At 35.2% G+C, this 17131-nt stretch overlaps 1 protein-coding gene across 1 annotated transcript in view; it reads left to right on the top strand.

Annotated features, from left to right (window-relative positions):
• Positions 1–17131, top strand: part of TMEM117 (transmembrane protein 117) — a 753498-nt gene that overhangs the window by 371534 nt on the left and 364833 nt on the right. Inside the window, 1 exon segment of the mRNA XM_007937920.1 lies at positions 2485–2522. Coding sequence (XP_007936111.1) covers positions 2485–2522 — 38 coding nt within the window.

Here is a 17131-nt window from a genome sequence, read left to right as displayed (position 1 = left end):
TTTTCCCCAAAAGGGAAGCAAACCAACATAAAATCAACAAATAAATACAATAACAATAACATTACAGTGTCTCCAAGACGATAGATAATTGCAAATCACACAAAAACTGGACAAAGTGCCTTAAGGAAGTGACCAAATTACAGGGCCAGAAAAGTTTCTGGAGTAAGAAATGGTATTGGAACTCTCTGATAAGGAATTAAAAATAATTATATTTAGGACCCTTCACCAAATTAAGAATGACAGCAAGTAAAACACAGACACAAGTCTCCAAGAATTCAGGAAAACAATACAAGAAAAAATTGACAAAATAAATGTAAAATTACAAAGATATAAAACCAGCAAATAGAAATCTAGAAGATTAATAGTATTGGAAATAAATAATGCATTGGGAGAAGAGAGCAATAGAATTGAATCAATGGAAGACAGAATTAGTGAAACTGAAGACACATTAGAGGATCAATTAGGAAAAAAGAATGAAAAAAAAATGAAGAAACTCTAAGAATTATGTGAGACATCTTCAAAAAGAATAACTTATACATGATTGGAACAAGAGTAGATTTTTAAAAGCACATAGAAAATTGTTAAAAATTTCTTGGAAGTACACTTACCTATTATCATGAAAAAAGAGAAGATAAGCATTCAACAAACACAAAATAGGTTAGACACCAAAAGCAAATCACCAAGACATATCATAATCAAACTTTCCAAAGCTAAAGGCAAAGATAGAATCCTGATAGTATCTTGGGAAAAATGAAAGTTCCCTACAAAGGAGAACCAATAAGATTAAGCTGATTTCTCAGCAGAAACCATTCAAGAAGGAAGGCAGTAGGATAACATATTTAAAACCCTGAAAGAAAAAAATTGCCTATCTAGAATTATATATCCAGCAAAATTTTCCCTCAGTTATGATGGTGAATTTAGGATATTGACAGATAAACAGAAATTAAGAGAATTTTTAAAATCCAGACCAACCTTATAAGAAATGCTAAAGGGAGTCCTTTAGGCAGAGAACTAATGAAAGCAGGCAGCTACCTAAGATTGGCACAGGTACAGAAGTATCAAAAATAAAATCAAACTTGTTGTTGTTATGTGCTATAGAGTTAGATCCAATCCATAGTGACCCTCCTTGGGTTTCTGAGGCAGTATCACTATGGAAGTAGATTTCCCAACCTTCTTTCCGAGGAGTGGCTGGTGAGTTTGAACCTCTGGCCTTCTGGTTAGCAGCAGTCAAATGCCTTAGGCATTATGCTACCAGAGCTCCTAAAATCAAACTAGAAGATTGAAAATAGGGAACCAGAGACTTGAATTTATAAATGATGACAGTTACAAAGTAAAAAGAGGAATAAACTTTGCAGTTCCAGGACTTCCAAATAGATAAGACATCAAGATGATATCAGGATTGAAAGTACAGTTTTAAACTTGTAAAGATAATAATAAGCGGCAGATAACTCCAAAGATGATGAATAAACCTTCTCACCAAAATAAAAAAGAAGAAAATCATAGATATTTAGTTAACACTAAAACAAAAGCAATGAGAGAAATGATGAGAAAATTTGTAAACAAATGGAAAAATATGGAATAAAGAAACCATCAACACCATATACACACACCTGCACACACATACAAACACCAGTAAAATGACAGCAGGATATTGATACATGTCAATAATTTCACTGAATGTAAATGGTTTAAATGCACCAGACAAGTGAGAAATACATAAGACACAAAGATGAAAAGAAGCTAAAAATCTAAGGATGTAAAATCATATATCAAGCAAATGGTAACCAAAAAAAGAGCAGAAGTGGCAATATTAATTTCTGTAAAATAGAATTTGAGGCAAAACCAGCAAAAAAGACAAAAGAGGACATTATATAATGATTAAAGGGTCAATCCAACAAGAGGACAGAACCATAATAAATATCTATGCAGCCCATGAAAGAGCCCCAAAGTACATAAATCAAACTTTAACGGAATTTAAATAGCAAGAGACAACTCCATAATAATTGTTGTTTGTTGTTATGTGCTGTTGAGTCAGACTTGATGCATAGTGACCCCTCCTTGGGTTTCCAAGGTGGTATCACTACGGAAGTAGATTGTCCAACCTTCCTTCCAAGTAGTGGCTGGTGGGTTTGAACCTCCAGACTTCTGGTTAACAGTCAAGTGCCTTAGGCATTATGCTACTAGAGCTCCTCCATAATAATAGTAGACTTTAATACACCTCTTTCAATGATTGACAGACAAGTAGGAAGAGATGCAACAAAAATACAGAAAATCTAAACAATACACAATAAACCAACTTGATTGAATAGACATGTACAGAACGCTTCATCCAACCAACCAAACAAATGAAAAAACAAACTCACTGCTGTCAAGTCTGATCCAACCTATGGCGATCCTTTCTTGGGTTTCTGAGGCAGTGTTACTACAGAAGTAGATCTCTCAATCTTCCTTCTGAGGAGCAGCATAATATGTATTATTTTTCAGCAAACATAAAACATTCTCCAGAATAGACCATATATGAAGCCACAAAGCAAACCTCAGTAAATTTTAAAATATCAAAATACTACAAAGCTTCTTCTCAGATCACAGTGCTATAAAATTAAAAATCAGCAACAGGAAGATCAAGGAGAAAAATCAAATACATGGAAACTGAATATCATGCTTAGTAAAGTAGAGGGTCAGCGAAAAAGGGGAAGAGCCTCAATGAGACACAGTGGCTGCAATGATTGGCTCAAGTGTAGCAACAATTGTGAGGTTGGTGAAGGACTGGACAGTGTTTCATTCTGTTGTACATAGGGTCACTATGAGTCCAAACCACCTTAATGTTGTTGTTGTTGTTATTTGCCATCGAGTCGGACCTGACTCATAGCGACCTCTCCTTGGGTTTCCGAGGCAGTATCACTATGGAAATAGATTGCCCTATTTTCCTTCCGAGGGGTGGCTGGTGGGTTTGAACCACCAGCCTTCTGATTAGCAGTCAAGTGCCTTAGGCACTAAGCTACCAGAGCTCCTAACCACCTTAATGGCACCTAAAAAACAAAATAGGAAAAAGCAATAAACATATAAAAAATGAACCACAATCAACACTTTAACCTAACATCTTCAATGATTAGAAAAAGAACAGCAGAAAAGCCTACGATCACTAGAAGAAGGGAAATAATAAAGATTTGAGCAGAAATAAATGAAACAGAAAAACAATAGAAAGAATCAACAAGACTAGAATTTGGTACTTTGAGAGGATTAATAAAATTGGCAAATCACTGGCATAGTTAAAAAAGAAAAGTAGGAGAAGATGCAAATAACATGAGTAAGAAATGAAATGGGTGATGTCAAAACAGAACCAACTGAAATAAAAAGGGTAATAACAGAATACTATGAATTGATTTGGAAATCTTGAAGAAACTCACAAATTTCTAGAAACACACTGCCAAACTAAAAAATTTTCAACAGAGGGAGACTGAAAACATTCTGCTTGTGAACATTAACCAGACAAAGATGCCCATTATCACCACTTCTCTTTTCATGAAAGCAATAAGGCAAGAAAAGAAATAAAAGGCATCTAAATTGGTAAAGAAGAAATAAAATAATTGCTATTTGCAGATAATATGTTTCTATACACAGAAAATACCAGAATCTCAACAAGAACACTATTGAAACTAATAGAAGGATATGGAAAAGTGGTAGGGTTCAGGATCAACATACGAAAATCAGTTGGAATCCTCTAAGCTAACAAAGAGAACTCTGGGAAGGAAATCAGGAAAATTATACCATTTACAATAACCACTCAAAAGATGAAGTACTTAGGAATAAACCTAACAAGAAATACAAAACACTTATGCAAGGAAAACTACAAAAAACTACCATTTATGTAGGTCTCTTTGGTTTCTTGTAGATGGAAAATGGATAGACTTAGCATTGTGAAAATATCAGAACTACCCAAAGCAATCTACAGATATAATGTAATTCTGACACACATTCTACCTTCATTCTTTAAAGAGATGTAGAAACTAATCACCAGTTTATATGGAAAGGAAAGCGACCCTGGAGAAACAAAGTAGTACCAAAGCAGAAGAACAAACTATAGGAGGAGTCACACTCCCCAATTTCTAAACCTACTCAACAGCCACCGTAGTCAAAACAGGCTGGTTTGGTACTATGACAGACACAAGGAACAGAATTGAGAACCCAGAAATAAATCCGTCCACCTATGGACTTTGATAAAGGGCCAACCCTTTAAATGGACACAGATAGATATTCTCTTTAATACATGGTGCTGGAAAACTGGATAGCCATTTGCAGAAAAAGGAAAGAGTATCCACATCTCTCACCATATAGAAAAAGAAACACAAGATGGATCAAAACCTAAGTGTAAAACTTAAAACTATAAAGATCTTCACATAAAAAATAGAGCAAACCTAGGGACCCTGATAAACCATAAAAAACAAATTCACTGTCATTGAGTCAGTTCTAATACATAGCAACCCTATAGAACAGTGTAGAACTGGCCCATAGGGTTTCCAAAAGCAGACTGCCTCATCTTTCTCTTGAAGAGCAGCTGGTGGGTTTGAACCTTTTGTTTAACAGCCTACTGCTTTAACCACTGCAACACTAGAGTTCCTTAGGGGCTCTAAGGCATGGCATAAATACACTATCAAACATAACTGAAAATGCACAAACACCAGAAGACAAGCTAGATGACTGGGACATCCCAAAAATAAAACATTTATTCACATCAGAAGACTTCACCAGAAGAACATAAAAGAAACCTACTGTCTGGGGAAAAATTTTGGCAACAATATATCAGACAAAGGACTAATCTCTAATATTTACAGAAAAGTTCAACACTTCAGCAACAAACAAAAGTCCAAACAGTCAATTAAAAACAGAGCAGAGGACATGAACAGACTTTTCACCAAAGAAGCCATTCAAGTGGCCAATAAACACATGAAGAAATGCTCATGATCATTAGCCATGAAAAAAAGCAAACAAATAAACAAATCCACTACCAATGAGTCAATCCTGATGTCTAGCAACCCTATGGAGTAGTTCTACTCTGTACATCTTTACAGGAGCAGACTGCCACTTGTTTCTCCCACAGAATGGCTGGTGAGTTCATACTACCAACCTTTTGGTCAGCAGCCGAATGCCTCAACCACTGCACCACGAGAACTCTCCCATTAGCCATTAGAGATATGGAAATCACAGCAACAATGAAATATCTTACCCCAGCATTAATAGGAAAGTGAAAAAAAAAAAAAATACAGAAAAGAAAAATTGCTGTAGGAAGAAAAAATGCTGAAAGAAAAGTTGCCATTTATATAGGTCTCTTAGGTTTCTTATAGTAGAAGGTGTAAAGGATTGGAACTTTCATATGCTGCTTGTTGGATAGTAAAATGGTGCAACCACTGTGGAAAATGGTAACTATAAGCAACCGTATGTTGCTTTCTTAAAAAGTTGGAAATAAAACTACCATAAGATCCAGCAATCCCACTAATAGATACATATCCTAGTGAAACAAGATACCTGACATGAACAGATATATGCACATCCAAGTTCATTGCAGCACTACTTACAGTAACAAAAATATGTAAACAGCCTAAGTCCTCATCAATGGATAATGGATACATAAATTACTGTAATACAAACAATGGAATACTGTGCGACGTTAAAATAGTAATATTGAATCTGTGAAACACCTCATAAGATGAGTGAATCTGGAGGACCTTATGCTTTGTGAAATTAGTTAATCACAACAGTATGAATATTGTATGAGATCACTATTGTAAAAAGTCAAGAAAAGGTTTGCACACAGAAGGAAACATTCTTTGTACCTTAACAGGGATGGGAGAGTAAATCTTCTAGAGGGTAGATACATATTAACTTGGGTGAAGGGAAAGGCAATATAAAATAAAGGAGCATCAGCACAAGATAATAAAAACAAAGGAAGACACTGGGAGGAACACAGGAGTTAAAAGTAATAAAGGTGAACACTATCCACAATCCTGCAATAAGAGTAATGACAATAATCTATTGGCTACAGAGACACACAAACTGAACAGGTGTGGGAAGGTGAATGGAACTACACCCACAAATATATATAGGTTTGACAGGAGATATTTCTACATAAATATTTACATATGCTGCAAATACATCCATGAATATAATAGAGCGTACAGTGAACAAAGTTAGGAAAACCTATTAGCCATAACCAAAAAAGCTGAGGGGATGAGTTGCTGGGCCTGGAGGCTCAGGACAATAGTCTTGGAACAACAAAGTGAATTGGTTAACAAGATCCACAAAGACATGTTCTACATCCTGCTTTGGTGAGCAACAACTAGGGTCTTAAAACTTGTGAGAGGCCATCTAAGGTACAACTAGTGGTCTCTCTCCAAATCAAAGAAAAGCAAAAAAAATCAAAGATGCATTGAAACAGTTAGTCTAAAGGACTGGACCATGTGAACTCTAGCCTCCATGACCCTGAGATAAGAAAAACTAGATAGTGTTTGGCTTTCACTGCCAAACACTCTGAAAAGAATCAAAATAGTAGGGCCCGGATAGAGTGAAAGGAAAATGTGGAACAAAACTCATAAAAATGACCAGGCTTACTAGTCTGGTAGAGACTGGTGGAACCCCCAGATTATAGCCCTTGGTCATCCTTCAAGCCTGGAACTGAACTCATCCTGTGGCTCAACTTTCAGCCAAACAATAGGCAGGTCTATAAGGTGAACAGTAACAAAAAGAGGTACACACTCCTTAGAATATTCAGCAGTATGAGATTAAAATGATAGCATCTGCCCAGGGATAAAGCTCAGAAGGCAGGAAGGGATAGAAAAAAAAAAAAAGAGTAATGGAAATGGTAGACACAGGGAGAAAGCAGGAAGAATTTATTACATTGTGGAGATTGCAATCAATGTTACAAAGTGAAATGTTATGAATTGTTTAATGAGAAATCAATTTGGTCTGTAAACTTTCAACCAAATCACAATAAAAAGTACTAAAAAAAATCCAAATTATCCTTGACTGTTAACCAGAGGATATATGAAAAGTAATGTCTAAATGAAAGTCAAGTTCTTGAGATGAAATAGGAAACCTGGAGAGAAGCCATCTGAAATATTTTAAAATACATCATAAAAGGTACTGTGATCTTGGAGCTACTAAGGAAAAATGAAAGCTAATAATTTTCAAGATCTAAGTGCTTTTTTCCTTTACTTATGTTATAAATTTCTATTTGGCATTTTAAATTTCAAATAGAGCTGATAGAATCAGTGTAAGATTTGTGTTAAAAATAGTGACTTCAAAACTAGAAAAAAAGTAAAAATTTATATTGTTTAAATAAAAAATTAGTGAAATGAACCAATTTTATACCCAACCAGATACTGAATATCTAAAATCATTCATTCATTGAATAAATACATATTTATATGATGACCTTGTAACTTACCATAAGGAGCCTTGATGGTGGAATGGTATGCTCTTGGCTGCTAACCAAAAGATCAGTAGTTCAAACCCACTAACACCTCTATAGGAGAAAAGACTTGGCTTTCTGCTCCTGTAAGATTACAGCCTAGAAAACCTTATGGGGCAGTATCACTGTATCCAGTAGAGTTGCTATGAGTTGTAATTGACTCAATGGCACATAACAGCATAACTTATTTACAAATGAAATGCTTTTGAGTAGTAAAAGAGGATGAAGAATAATTAAAATTACATAATTTTGAAAATACTTATTGAACAGTAAGTTGCTTTTATTATAATGGTGGAGCTATAAATATCTTTTCAGAGACCATTTTAACACTAATTTTGTTTGAAATATAAAAATAACACATATCATTGACCATTAAAGCAAATATTAAAAAACAACAGCAACAACAAAAAACCCTTTATATTGATCATCTAAACACTAAAAATCTAGCAGGATATTTAACCTTGGTACATACTCACATCCTTTAATTATTTTCTTAGCACTACAAGTCTCTAATTCAGTGTGATTGATATGTATCTGAAATTGTTGACACTCCCAACTGACTATCTGTATAGACCATAATATCTCTGAGAAAATACTTTCTGTAGTATCAAGAGATTTGTTAAATTCAGAGCAAATTCTGCTAAATTGAAGATAGTTCAGATTTGTTTTTGGTACTATTTTAGCTCAAATATTTCCTCAGTTACCTATTTTAATCCAAATATTTTCTCAAATATCATCTTTATTTTCCACTGCCTTTTAAAATACCCTTTTCCTCAACAAATATTAACTACCCTCTTTCACATTCAAGCTACCTTTTTGCTACAAATATTTTTAGAGAATAAAACTCATCATATAAGTTTTTCCCCTAAACATTTTTAAAATATTTTGAAACTGCAAAATTATAGGCATTCTCAATGTTGTTATTTTCTTTTGTATTGTATTGTGCATATACTGTTATTAACATCATTGTATGGAAACAGTCTGTGACCAGCATGCTGACACTGGAGAAAGGAAGGACAGTGAAACATGCACATAAAATATAGACAACAGAGGCAAATACTAGTATACGCACAATACAATAAAAAAGAAAAAAAATATATTTAAAAAAAGAAATTTGTTCAAAATAAAGGAATATTTTCAAACCAAATTAATAGTTGTGGATTTACACAATCATTAATTTTTTAAAATCTTATAATGAGAGCATTTAGACTCCTCTTTATATATTCTATAGGCAGAACTGCTCACCCCCTATTTCCTAGAATTATTTTGTAGTAAAACATGTCAAGGTTTTCTTACTGAACCTGCTGATTAGAGATCTGGCAGCTCCGTGCATCTTGTAGCCTGTGGTACAACTGGATGGTACACCAAGTGGCTGGTAGAGAGCTTCTCCCAACACAAGCTGACACCTGACTGCCAGGAGTTAGTCGTTGTTAGCACCTTGTGTCTGACTACATTTCATTTTATCAGTGAGCACCTTGTATATTGTTCTTGGAAAAGAGTTGCTGTTTAAATTAAAATGGTCAGGAAAAGAGAGATGAGTTCTTGCATTTTGTCTTTCAAATTTAAACACATGTTAAAATGAGAACACTGTTTAGTGTAAGTATGCCTCACACACCACTAGATGAGACCATGGAGGATGCCCAAGGACAGAGTAGATGGCCACAAAACCCACCCTGGCTTATTTTAAGTCAACTACCAATAATAATACTAAAATACCACTAATAACTACTATTATTCAATTACTGTTGTTTTTGTTGTTGTTATTGTGTACTCTTGAGTCTGTTCCAGCTCATGCTACCCCATAGGGTTTCACAGGCTGTAATCTTCATGAGAGTAGATTGCCAGGCCTTTTCTCCTTTGGAGCTGCTGCTCATGGTTCAAACCACAGACCTTTCACTTAGCAGCCAAGTTACTGAATTACTACTCCTTTACTAATCATAATAATCAGTATTAGGCATAAACCAAGAGGGTCTTATACAAACTGAGATGTGGTGTCAGTCTATCAAGTATCTACTATATGTCAGATAATGAGTTACATTCAGAGGCTTCCTATCTCTAGAGAGCCTATTTCTCTAATAAAAAGAAATAAGAAGGTACAAGCCCAGTGGAAAGATGGAGGTGCAAGTGAGAAATCACAGTTTGGGTGTATCTTATTGGGGGACTCCAGCAAGGCATTTTTTCAGGAAAGGGATCCAGGATGTTTCAGTGAACCAATACTTACAACTGTCCATTTTAAAAACACCAGAAGGCTGAGAACAGAAACTTAGAAAACACCAATATTTAAAAAGGAAATATGGCCAAATATTATTTAATTTCTCAGGCATAGTAATTTAATTTTCACATATATAGTTATAACATAAAACTCAGTTCAGTAAAACTCTGACCCCACAAAGTCAAATTACTTGAAAATTTCCATGGTCTAATATTTTTAATGTCACTCCAATTTCAAAAGAAATTGGCAAGTCAAAATTACTTAAGCTTATATTAGATTGTTTACAAAAATAGCAAAAAGAACAAGCAATAATTTATAGGAAATTCTGTAGAAATAGAATATATTCAGCTTAATCTCCACTACCTTTTACTTCCATCTCTACAATTTTGTACAGTGAGAATTGTTACTCCAGGAAATGAGTCTGAGCCATAGCAATATTCTGACTCACTAGAGTATTATAATACTTTACTCAGCAATAATAAAGCAGGAAAATGGCATCAAGTCAAAAAGGTTTTTGAACAATTTATTCAGGACAACTTGAATGCACATTTACTATGTACTGTCTGTATGCCAGGAACTATGCCAGATGATGGAAATCCAGGGAGGAAATGGATTTTGTCTGTGACTTATTTAAGACAAATACAAACTTTGAGGTGGAGACAAGACGGTGTCCTGGTGACACACTCTGATACCTCAACAGCAGAGACTCTGAAAAAACAAGTGAAACAGATATATATAATTATCCTAGAACCTTGAGCATCAAATGAGAGGATAAAGATTTAGAGTGAACACTGATTGCAAAGGGAGACAGAACAAGGACAGTGTCTGAAGAGAGAGGAGAAGCCATGTCTCAGTGAAGAGTGGCCATTTTGAGACACAAAATATAAAAAATATAAAAAATTCCCTCATATAAAGAAGAGGGAAAAGTAACTTGCCTAATCCACACTAGGACAGAGACATAGCATGGACAGATCTGGAGAGAATCAAGACGTTCCCCACTAGCAGCCATACCTACCAGACATACCACCTACCACTTCACCCAACAGATGAACACCACCACTTGCTCCTGCACCACTGGATCAACAACAGACAGTGAACAACACCTGCTCATCCCACTTGCAGCTCCTCCTCACAACCAACCAACAGAGACCTGCACTCAAATTCCCACCAGTTGTTCTACGTACCTGGAGACAGGTAGGGAGTCCCCCAGTGCCGCCAAACTAGCAACCAAAGAAGCATGCCTGACCTGGATATATTGAACCAAAGCAAAGCAAAATTTCAGGATGAAACAAGCCAACACATAATCGAATAAAACCAACCACCCCAAAATGTCTCAGAGACAATTGATAAGTTCAATTCAAACAAAGTAACAGGACAAGCATGTGACCAAGATGAAGAACTAGGAAATCTTCCTGAAGAAGAACAAGTAACAGAACAACTTGATAAGGAATTCAAAAGACATATATGGGGTCTTCCAAGAGCTCAAGAAAACCACAAACAAAAATCAAGGAAAAGACAGACAATACCCTAGAAGATTTCAGGAAAACAGCACAAGAGCAAAATGACAAAATAAGTAGACAATTAGAAATCATATAAAACAGCAATTAGAATTTCAGAAGATTAACATTAAAATTACAGTGATAGATATCACATTGGAAGGACAAAAGAATAGAATAGAATTCACTGAAGAATGGATTAGCCAGCTAGAAGACAAACACCTTGAAAACATTTTGTATGAGGAAAATTGGGGGCGGGGGGGGGGGAGATAAATGAGGAAAGCCTAAGAATTGTGGGACAATATCAAGAGAAATAATTATGTGATGATTGGAATTCCAGGACAGGAGAAGGCAAACACACACACACACACACTTACATATATACACACACCAAGAGAAAATTGCTGAAGACGTGCTAGCAGAAAACTTCCCTAATATCATGAAAGACAAAAAGATATCTATCCAAGAAGTTCAGTGAACCCCATATAGGGTAGACCTTAAAAGAGAGCCAGCAAGATATAATCTAACTTCCCAAAACTAAAGACAAAGAAAAGATCTTGAGAACAGCTTGAAAAAATGAAATATCACCTACAAAGGGAAACCAATGATACTAAGCTCTGATTTCTCAGCAGAAAACATGTTGGGAAGAAGAATATGGGATGACAAATATAAAACCTTGAAAGAAAAAAAATTGCCAATGAAGAGTTATATATCCTTGTCCCTCAGTTACAGTGGTAAAATTAGTATATTTTCAGATAAACATAAATTAAGTGTATTTGTAAAAACCAGACCAACCACACAAGAAATGTTAAATGGATGTTCATCAAAGATGAAATCGGGTCAAACTTAGGGGCCCTAACTTATAGTATAAATAGACTATCAAGCATAACCCAAAATATACAAACAGAAGAAGAGAAACTAGGTACCCAAAATGTACAAACAGAAGAAGAGAAACTGGGACCTTCTAAAAATTAAATTATTATGTGCATCAGAAAACTTCTCCAAAAGGGTAAAGAAAGAACCTACAGATTGCGCAGAATATTTGTCAATGACGTATCAGACAAGGGACTGTTATCTCTAAAATTTATAAAAAACTTCAACACCTCAGCACCAAAAAGACAAACAATCCAATTCAAAAATAGGGAAAGGCTATGAACAGACACTCCACTGAAGAAGATATTCAGGCAGCCAACAAACACATGAAGAAATGCTCACGATCATTAGCCATTAGCGTTATGCAAATCAAAACAATAATCAGATATCATTTCACTCCAGCCATCATAGCATAGTTCAACAGCACAGAAAACAACAAATGCTGATGAGCGTGTGGAGAGATTGGAGCTCTCATACACTGCTGGTGGGACTATAAAATGGTACAACCATATGGAAAATGGTATGGCATTTCCTTAAAAAGTTGAAAATGGAAATACCATTTATTCCAGCAATCCCATTGCTAGGAATATATCCTAAAAAGGTGAGACCTGGGACACAAAGAGCTATATGCACAATGATGTTCTTCACAGCACTATCTACAGTAACAAAGAGATGGAAACAACCTAAGTGCCTATCAACAGATCAATGGATAAGCAAACTATGGTACATACACACAATGGAATACTATGCAACATTAAAGAATAATGAAGAATCAGCGAATCTCCTCATATCATGGGTGAGTGAAGTAAGTCAATCACAGAAGGAAAAATATTGTATGAGTCCATTATTGTAAAAAGTCAGGAAAAGGTTTACACAGGGAAGGAAATTTTCTTTGTTGGTTACCAGGGATAGGAGAGTAGGGGAAGGGAGAGATAGATAATTAATTAGATAGGTAATTAATGATATGGGTGAAGGGATTTAAAAAAGAAAGAAAGATTAGCCATTATTTGATAGATCTGAAGCTAAGTTATGGGCACATGGGTCTCATTGTACTAGTCTTTGTTTTTGTTTGAAATATTTTATTAAACAAAATAAAAGAAAGAAAATGCTAAAGGAAGTCCTTTGGACAAAAAAACAAACAATGGAAAACAATAACCTAAGATTAAGATATATGACAACATCACCCACAAAACAACCCCCAAAAATGAGTTTTCAAAATATAAATTTACAAGACTGAAAATGGAGAACCAGAGGCATTAGTCTGTAAAAGACAACACTAGAAAGCAACAAGTGGGAATAAATAGTATAATTACAGAAATTCCAAAAGCAGAGGAAGTCAGAATGATGTCAATACAGAACAGACTATTTCCAAATTGTTGTTGTTGTTATGTAATTAGGATGATAAAAATGACAGGGTAACCACAAAGAAAATTAACGTGCCTTCTAAACAAAAGAAGAAAGAAGAAAATGTTAAGGACTTCTAAGCACAAAATCAACAATGAAGAAAATGAAAAGAAGATCTGATAATAAAATGAACTCAGGACAGAAAAATATTCAGAACAACCCATCAACAGCGTAATACTAATAATAATAACAAAAGAATGACAGCAGTACTTCATATCTATCATTAATTAGACTGAGTGTGAACAGATTAAATGCACAAGTCAAGAGGGAGTGGCAGAATGGTTAAGAAGACCCAACCCATCAATAGACTGCTTACAAGAGCTCCACCTTAGACACAAAGACAAAAATAAATTAAAAATCAAATGATGGAAGAAATAAATCAAGATAATGGTAACTAAAAAAGAGCAAGTGTGGCAGTATTAATTCCTGAAAAATAGACTTCAAGATAAAAACCAGAATTAGCAACAAAGAAAGACGTTATATAATGATGAAAGAGTCAATCCAGCAAGAGGACATAACCATAATACATGTATATCCACCAAATGAAAGAGCCTCAAAATACATAAAGCAAAAATTAGCATAATTGAAAAGAGAAATAGATAATTCCACAATATTAGTAGGAGACGTTATCTTGACGAAGGACAGAACAACTAGAAAGAAACTCAAGATACAGAAGATCTTAACAACACAATCAGCCAACTTGACCTCTTAGACATTTACAGAACACTCCATCCAACAAAAACACAATACACATTCTTTTCCAGTGCACATGGATCATTTTCCAGAATTTACCACATGTGAGACCACAGAGCACACAGGAAATTGAAAAACATCAAATGAATACAAAGCATCTTCTCAGATCACAACATCATAAAATTAGAAATCAATAATTAGAAGGTCAGGGGTAGGGGGAGAAAATACATGGGAAGTGAGTAACGTCTTGCTCAAACACTAGAGAGTATCAGAAGAAATAAAATGTGAGATAAAAAAAAAATTTCTAGAAGCAAATGAGCATGAAAACACAGCATACCAAAACCTTTGAGAGACAGTAAAAGAAGTACTCAGAGACCAATTTATAGCAATAAGTGCACGCATCAGGAAAAAAAGAACCAAAGTCAATACTTTAACCCAACAACTCCAACAATTAGAAAAAGAGCAACAATAGAAGCCTCCAAGCCTCCAGAGAAAACAGAATAATAAACAGTAAAATTGAAATAAATAAATTTTAAAAAAGAAAGAATCAATAAGAGTTTATTCTTTGAAAGATGAACAAAATTCACAAACCACTGGCAAATTTGACTAAGGAAAAGAAAGAGAAGGTGCAAATAACACGAATAGAAATAAAATAGGCACTGTCACAACAGAACCAATCAAAATAAAAATGGTAACAGTAGAATACTGTGAAGAATTGTAGTCCAACAAATTTGAAAACCTACTAGAAATGGACAAGCCTCTGGAAACACACACTCTACCTAACCTAAAACAGACTGAGGTAGAAAATTTGAATCGGACTATAACAAAAGAAGAAATTCAACAGGCATTAACAAACAAACTCCCAATAAACAAAGTCCTGGCTCAGATGGCTTCAATGGAGAATTCTATCAAACATTCAGAGAAAAGCTGACACCAGTCCTACTCAGACTATTCCAGAATATAGAAAATGTTGGAATACTTCCAAAGTCATCTTATGAAATAAGAATAAACATGATACCAAAGCCAGGCAAAAACACCAGTAAAAAAGAAAACTAAAGACCAATATCCATCAAGAGTATACATGCAAAAGTCTTCAACAAAATCTGAGCTAATAGAATCCAACAATATATCAAGAAAATAATAGTATACAAGGATGTTGTTTAGAAAAACAGTTACTACATAAATTAAGCAAAAGAAATGAACCACGTGATCATATCAGTTGATCCAGAAAAGACATTTGATAAAATCCAACACTAATTCCTGATAACTCTCAGCAAAATAGGAATAGAAATTAAATTCCTCAAGGCCATATACACAAAACCAATGACCAGCATTATTCTCAATGGAGAGAGACTTCAACGCATACCCCTTGTGAACAGGAACCAGACAAGGCAATACCACCACTCCTATTCAACAACGTACTGGAAGCCCTAGCCAGGGCAATAAGACAAGAAAGGGAAATAAAAGGCATACAAATTGGTAATGAAGAATTAAACCTATCTCTATTTGCAGATGATATGAACTTATATACAGGAAAACCAAGAGGGTCAGCAAGAAAGATACTGCAACTAATTGAAAGATTCAGCAAAGTGGCAGGGTATAATATCTATAAACAAAAATCAGTTGGATTCCTCTACATCAACAAAGAGATCTCTGAAAAGGAAATATGGAAAACAGGACCATTTACAATAGCTAACCAAAAGATAAAATACTCAGGAATAAATCTTATCAGCCACAAAAGACCTGTATAAAGAAAACTACAAAATACTACTACAAGAATCTAAAAGAAAGAATATACCATGTTCATGGATAGGAAGATTTAACATTGTGAAAAATGGCAGTATTACCCAGAGCAATCTATGAATTCAATCCCAACCCAGATTCTATCAGAATTCTTTAAGGAGATGGAAAAACCAATCACTAACTTTATACAGAAAGAAAAGAGACTATAGATAAGCAAAGCACTAAAGAAGAAAAAGAACAAAGTAGGAGGACTGACGCTTCCTGACCTCAAAACTTACCATACACCCCCAGTAGTCAAAATAACCTGATATTGGTGCAATGACAGAAACATAGATCAGTGGAACATATTTGAAAAACCAGAAATAGATCCATCCACTATGGACAGCCAATCATTGACAAAGGGCCCAAATCCTTTAAGTGGAAAAAATAAATTCTCTTCAACAAATGGTGTTGGAACAATAGGATATCAATTTGCAGAAAATTGAAGCAAGATTGATCCATGCGTTAAACCATATGCAAAAACTGAATCAGAATAGATCAAAGTCCAAAATGTAGAACTCCAAACTATAAAGTTTGTCAAAATAAAATAGGAATGAACTTACCCAAAACCCACTGACATCGAGTCGGATCTGACTCATAACAACGCCTCCTTGGGTTTCCGAGGCTGTATCACTGTGGAAGTAGATTGCCCAACCTTCCTTCCGAGGAGTAGCTGGTGGGTTTGAACCACCAGCCTTCTGGTTAGCAGTCAAATGCCTTAGGCTCTATGCCACTAGAGCTTCTGGAACTTAGGGGCCCTAATTTATGGCTTAAATAGACTATCAAACATGACCAAAAATGCCCTATCAGCAGAAGATAAACCAGATAAACTGAGACCTTCCAAAAATTAAATGGTAATGCTCATCAAAAGATATCTTTTTGTGTGTGTGTGTGTGTGTGTGTGTGTGTGATTTGGGTGAAGATTTACAGAGTAAATTCACCTTCCATACAGGAGTTCACATACACTTTGTCTCATGACACTGACCACAGTTTACCACAATGCAACCACTCCCCTCCCACCTCTTCCCCACAGTCATCTCTTCCCAGTGTCCATCCCTCCATGGGCTTTTGCCCCCTGAGCTGTCTCCCTGTGCATAAGCAGCCCTTCTTTCTCCCATGATTGTTATCTCCAAGGAGTGTATCTACTTGAGGTAAATGTTCAACTCATATGCCTGTCTTTTGTTTGGCTGGAAACCACAGGTGTGG

This window comes from Orycteropus afer, unplaced genomic scaffold (genome assembly GCF_000298275.1).
Source record: "Orycteropus afer afer isolate SDZICR_OR568_19922 unplaced genomic scaffold, OryAfe1.0 scaffold00045, whole genome shotgun sequence".
NCBI classification, from domain to species: Eukaryota; Metazoa; Chordata; class Mammalia; order Tubulidentata; family Orycteropodidae; genus Orycteropus; species Orycteropus afer.
Note: the sequence above shows the minus strand (reverse complement) of the source record. Positions and strands in the feature narration are given on the sequence as shown.